The sequence below is a fragment of the Cynara cardunculus genome (genome assembly GCF_001531365.2).
Source record: "Cynara cardunculus var. scolymus isolate 2C chromosome LG 5, CcrdV1, whole genome shotgun sequence".
Classification (NCBI taxonomy): Eukaryota; Viridiplantae; Streptophyta; class Magnoliopsida; order Asterales; family Asteraceae; genus Cynara; species Cynara cardunculus.
This window is the reverse complement of record NC_037532.1, coordinates 10,103,411-10,106,536: the sequence shown is the minus strand read 5'-3', so window position 1 is coordinate 10,106,536 and position 3,126 is coordinate 10,103,411. Positions and strand designations below refer to the sequence as shown.

At 36.8% G+C, this 3,126-nt stretch overlaps 1 protein-coding gene across 2 annotated transcripts in view; it reads right to left on the bottom strand.

Moving 5' to 3' along the window:
* Nucleotides 1-1,219: 1,219 nt before the first annotated feature.
* The window catches only part of LOC112512337 (ABSCISIC ACID-INSENSITIVE 5-like protein 2), a 14,538-nt gene continuing 12,631 nt past the window's right edge, over nucleotides 1,220-3,126 (bottom strand). The window contains exon 4 of one of the 2 annotated variants that reach the window (XM_025118227.1): nucleotides 1,220-1,397. In XM_025118227.1, coding sequence (XP_024973995.1) covers nucleotides 1,317-1,397 — 81 coding nt within the window. In that variant the 3' untranslated portion in view covers nucleotides 1,220-1,316. The remainder of the gene's footprint in view (nucleotides 1,398-3,126) is intronic. The other variant, XR_003069226.1, reaches the window with a different exon arrangement.

Below are 3,126 nucleotides of genomic sequence, written 5' to 3'. Positions count from 1 at the left end.
GACAGTGTTGGTGTGGGTGCCAAAGACGTGAAGGGAAAGGGGAAAGGGAAGGGGGAGATCATGGTTTTGGTTGTGAGGTGGAGGCCGATTGTAGAGAGAGGGGGGATGTCTTTTACGGTTAAAGGTTGAAGGAAAGTTGTGCTCTAAATGACCCATATACCCTCATGTGAAAGTCGCATGGGAGAGCTGACAAATGGAAGTTAACTTTCGTTAGTGAGAGACACCTAAACGAAACATTTTTGCATACCATGAAGGTTTTCTTGCAATAAAACTTTTGTAGGGATTCAAATCAAGAAAAACAAAAAACCACATAGACCAAAATTGCAATTTACTCTATTTTCATCCCTTGTCTTCAAAAATTGCTTTTTCGGTCATTGTGGTTTCGGTTCTTTTTTGATTATTTAATTCCCTAAAAATAATAATTTCGTTTTAAAAATTACCCTTCTGTTTCTTGAGCCAACCCACGAAAATTATTATGAAAAAAAAGTCTATGATCAAGTATTTGAAAGAGAGCTTAGAAGGGTATCTTTATAACTTCATTTTAATTGTGAGTCCATGTCATATATGAATTCGTAAAACTGAGTGATTAGATTAAATAAATTTATAAAAGTGTAAAATTTAAAGTTAAAAATGCAAAAAGACAAAAGTTGAAAACACTAAAAGATACTTTCTTTTGCAAAAAGGCATGCCTAGTAAAAAAAGCACGTCGCGGCTCACCATGGCCCGTGTCACTCCTCACAGAAACGCTAGAGGTCTTACAGTAACGATGTAGACGCTTCTTGCGACATATCATGCCATGGCGCATCTTTTAAACACTAGTCAGACATCAAATTTTTTGAGGTGACATTAACAAATTACCAGGTCAATTTCTTATTAAATCCGTGCACCTATATGCATTTCTAACTTCAACATAAGGTGTTGATATGATATCAGCAATGCGTTAACAATTACTGTAATGGTCTTTTAGCAATTGTTTTGCAATTACCATAGTGGATGCCCACCAACCACCCTTTGCAGGATATATTGTATTGGTTTAGGTCATCTTCAAGCAAGCTGAAGCTACACTACTTTCACCAAAAATCTTAAAATCAGATTTGGTAAGTTTGATGGTAGCTACAAGGAAAGGTCACGGCGATCAGCAATAAGACACGAGTGGGCCCTGCCGCCAAGGGTGGGGTGGTTACCCCAAATATCGATAGATGATACCTGGAAAAACCTATGAACCAAGACTAGCGAATTTAAAACATTAAATCCGAAGTCCCTCAACAAAGATTAAAAAGGAAAAGAGAAGATGTACTTTTCTACATAATCCTCGATTAGAAAAGAGCTGAGCTTGTTCTTCGGAGTTGATATTTTGGTTCAGGAAGTGGTACATATGGCAAAACCTTCTCTGCTTCCTGCAACGAGAAACTATAACCATCAGGAAAAGAAAGAAAAAACCTGATCACATTTTGGGACAAAAGTATGTGTAGAAGATACTGAGAGCCATCCAATCTTTTTGGAGTCCATGTTACACATCGACCAAGGCCATAGATTGATTCGACGAGTAATAAATAAGACAAATATAAAAGTTCATACCAGATATTATATAAAAGTGTACGAAATAAAATAAGAAACGTCTTAAAATGAGAAAGTAACATACGAAATTCACTTAAATAGAATTATTCTTCTAAAGCATATATAATTGGGCCCACAAAGTTTCATTCTACACGTTGGTAGACCCTCGGGCACGGCCCTGAAGATACCACAAGTGAAGAAAATATAACTAGAGACTGCAGAAAAGATACTTAAGTTGCTTGTTATAGTCATCTATGAGTGGAAACATTATCTTTCCTAAACCGACAGCTCAAAAAGCGAAATCCACCATAACAAGCCTCATCGAACTCCCCCTTTTCGTGATTTGGAAACATCATCTTTCCTAAACCGACAGCTCAAAAAGCGAAATCCACCATADCAAGCCTCATAGAACTCCCCCTTTTCGTGATTTGGATATTGCCTAATTGATCTACCGCATTTATGATGATTGTTATTGTGAACATAGTAACAAAATCATCTGATCATGTTAGGTAAGGCAAAAAATTTCCATACCTCTATGTAAATAGTCCGATATTGGTTCATAGTCGGCATCTTCACCGCCTAGAGAAACAATGAGTAGAAGAATACGATACACTTATTGGACCTTTTGACAGATTTTTTGAAAATACATGATCTGACATATAAGAACGCCTCTGCTGTCTCTCTGTGCACAAGAATCCCTTAAATTTGTCAAAAGGTCATGCATTAAAAAAACCTGTCACACTATTATTCTTCTAAGTAACACATGGGAAGCGAGGTCCCATATTGACTATCATTAGTTCCTTTCTTGTAGCCAATACTCATAAAAGAGTTTGGCATTTGTTACAATCCATGCGATGCTTCTCTAAGGGCCTGGTTTTGAGGGACTTGGATTTCATGGAAGGATTTGGAATTGGAGGATTTGAAATCTTTAGTGTGTTTGGTTTGTAGGATTTGGAATTGAATTGAATTCCTTTCTTTATAAATAATTCATAAAAACATATTATAAAAACTTATAAAAATAATTAAATTATTTTTTTATAATTTATTATTACAAAACAAGTGTTTTTAAATTACTTTGAAATATTATTACAAGCAAATCCTACAAAATCCCGTGAAATACCGACTACCCCCATCGGATTTCTTAATCCCATGTTTGTGGTATTTCATTTCCATGCAATCCCTCAAATCAAACATGGGATTGGAATGAAATTGAATTCCAAATCTCTCAAAATCCTATCCAGTCCTACAAGCAAAATGAGACCTATTTTATTTCACATAATAGAATTTGTTGGAATTGGAATCTGTCAAAAGAATTTGACTTTGAAGAAAGTGGAATGAAATTTGACCACGCGTTTGGTTGGTAGGAATTGGAATGGAATCTCTCAAAAGAATTGGAATCTCCAACTTTTTTTAGACTACCCCCACCCCACCCATATCGACCACCATGCTACTATTGTTGTTGTCACAACAACCACCCCAACCCCACACACCCTCCCGCCCCTTCCACACCATACCAACCACCATGTCATTACTGTCATCGTCACAGCTACCACCCCACCCCTGCCCCCA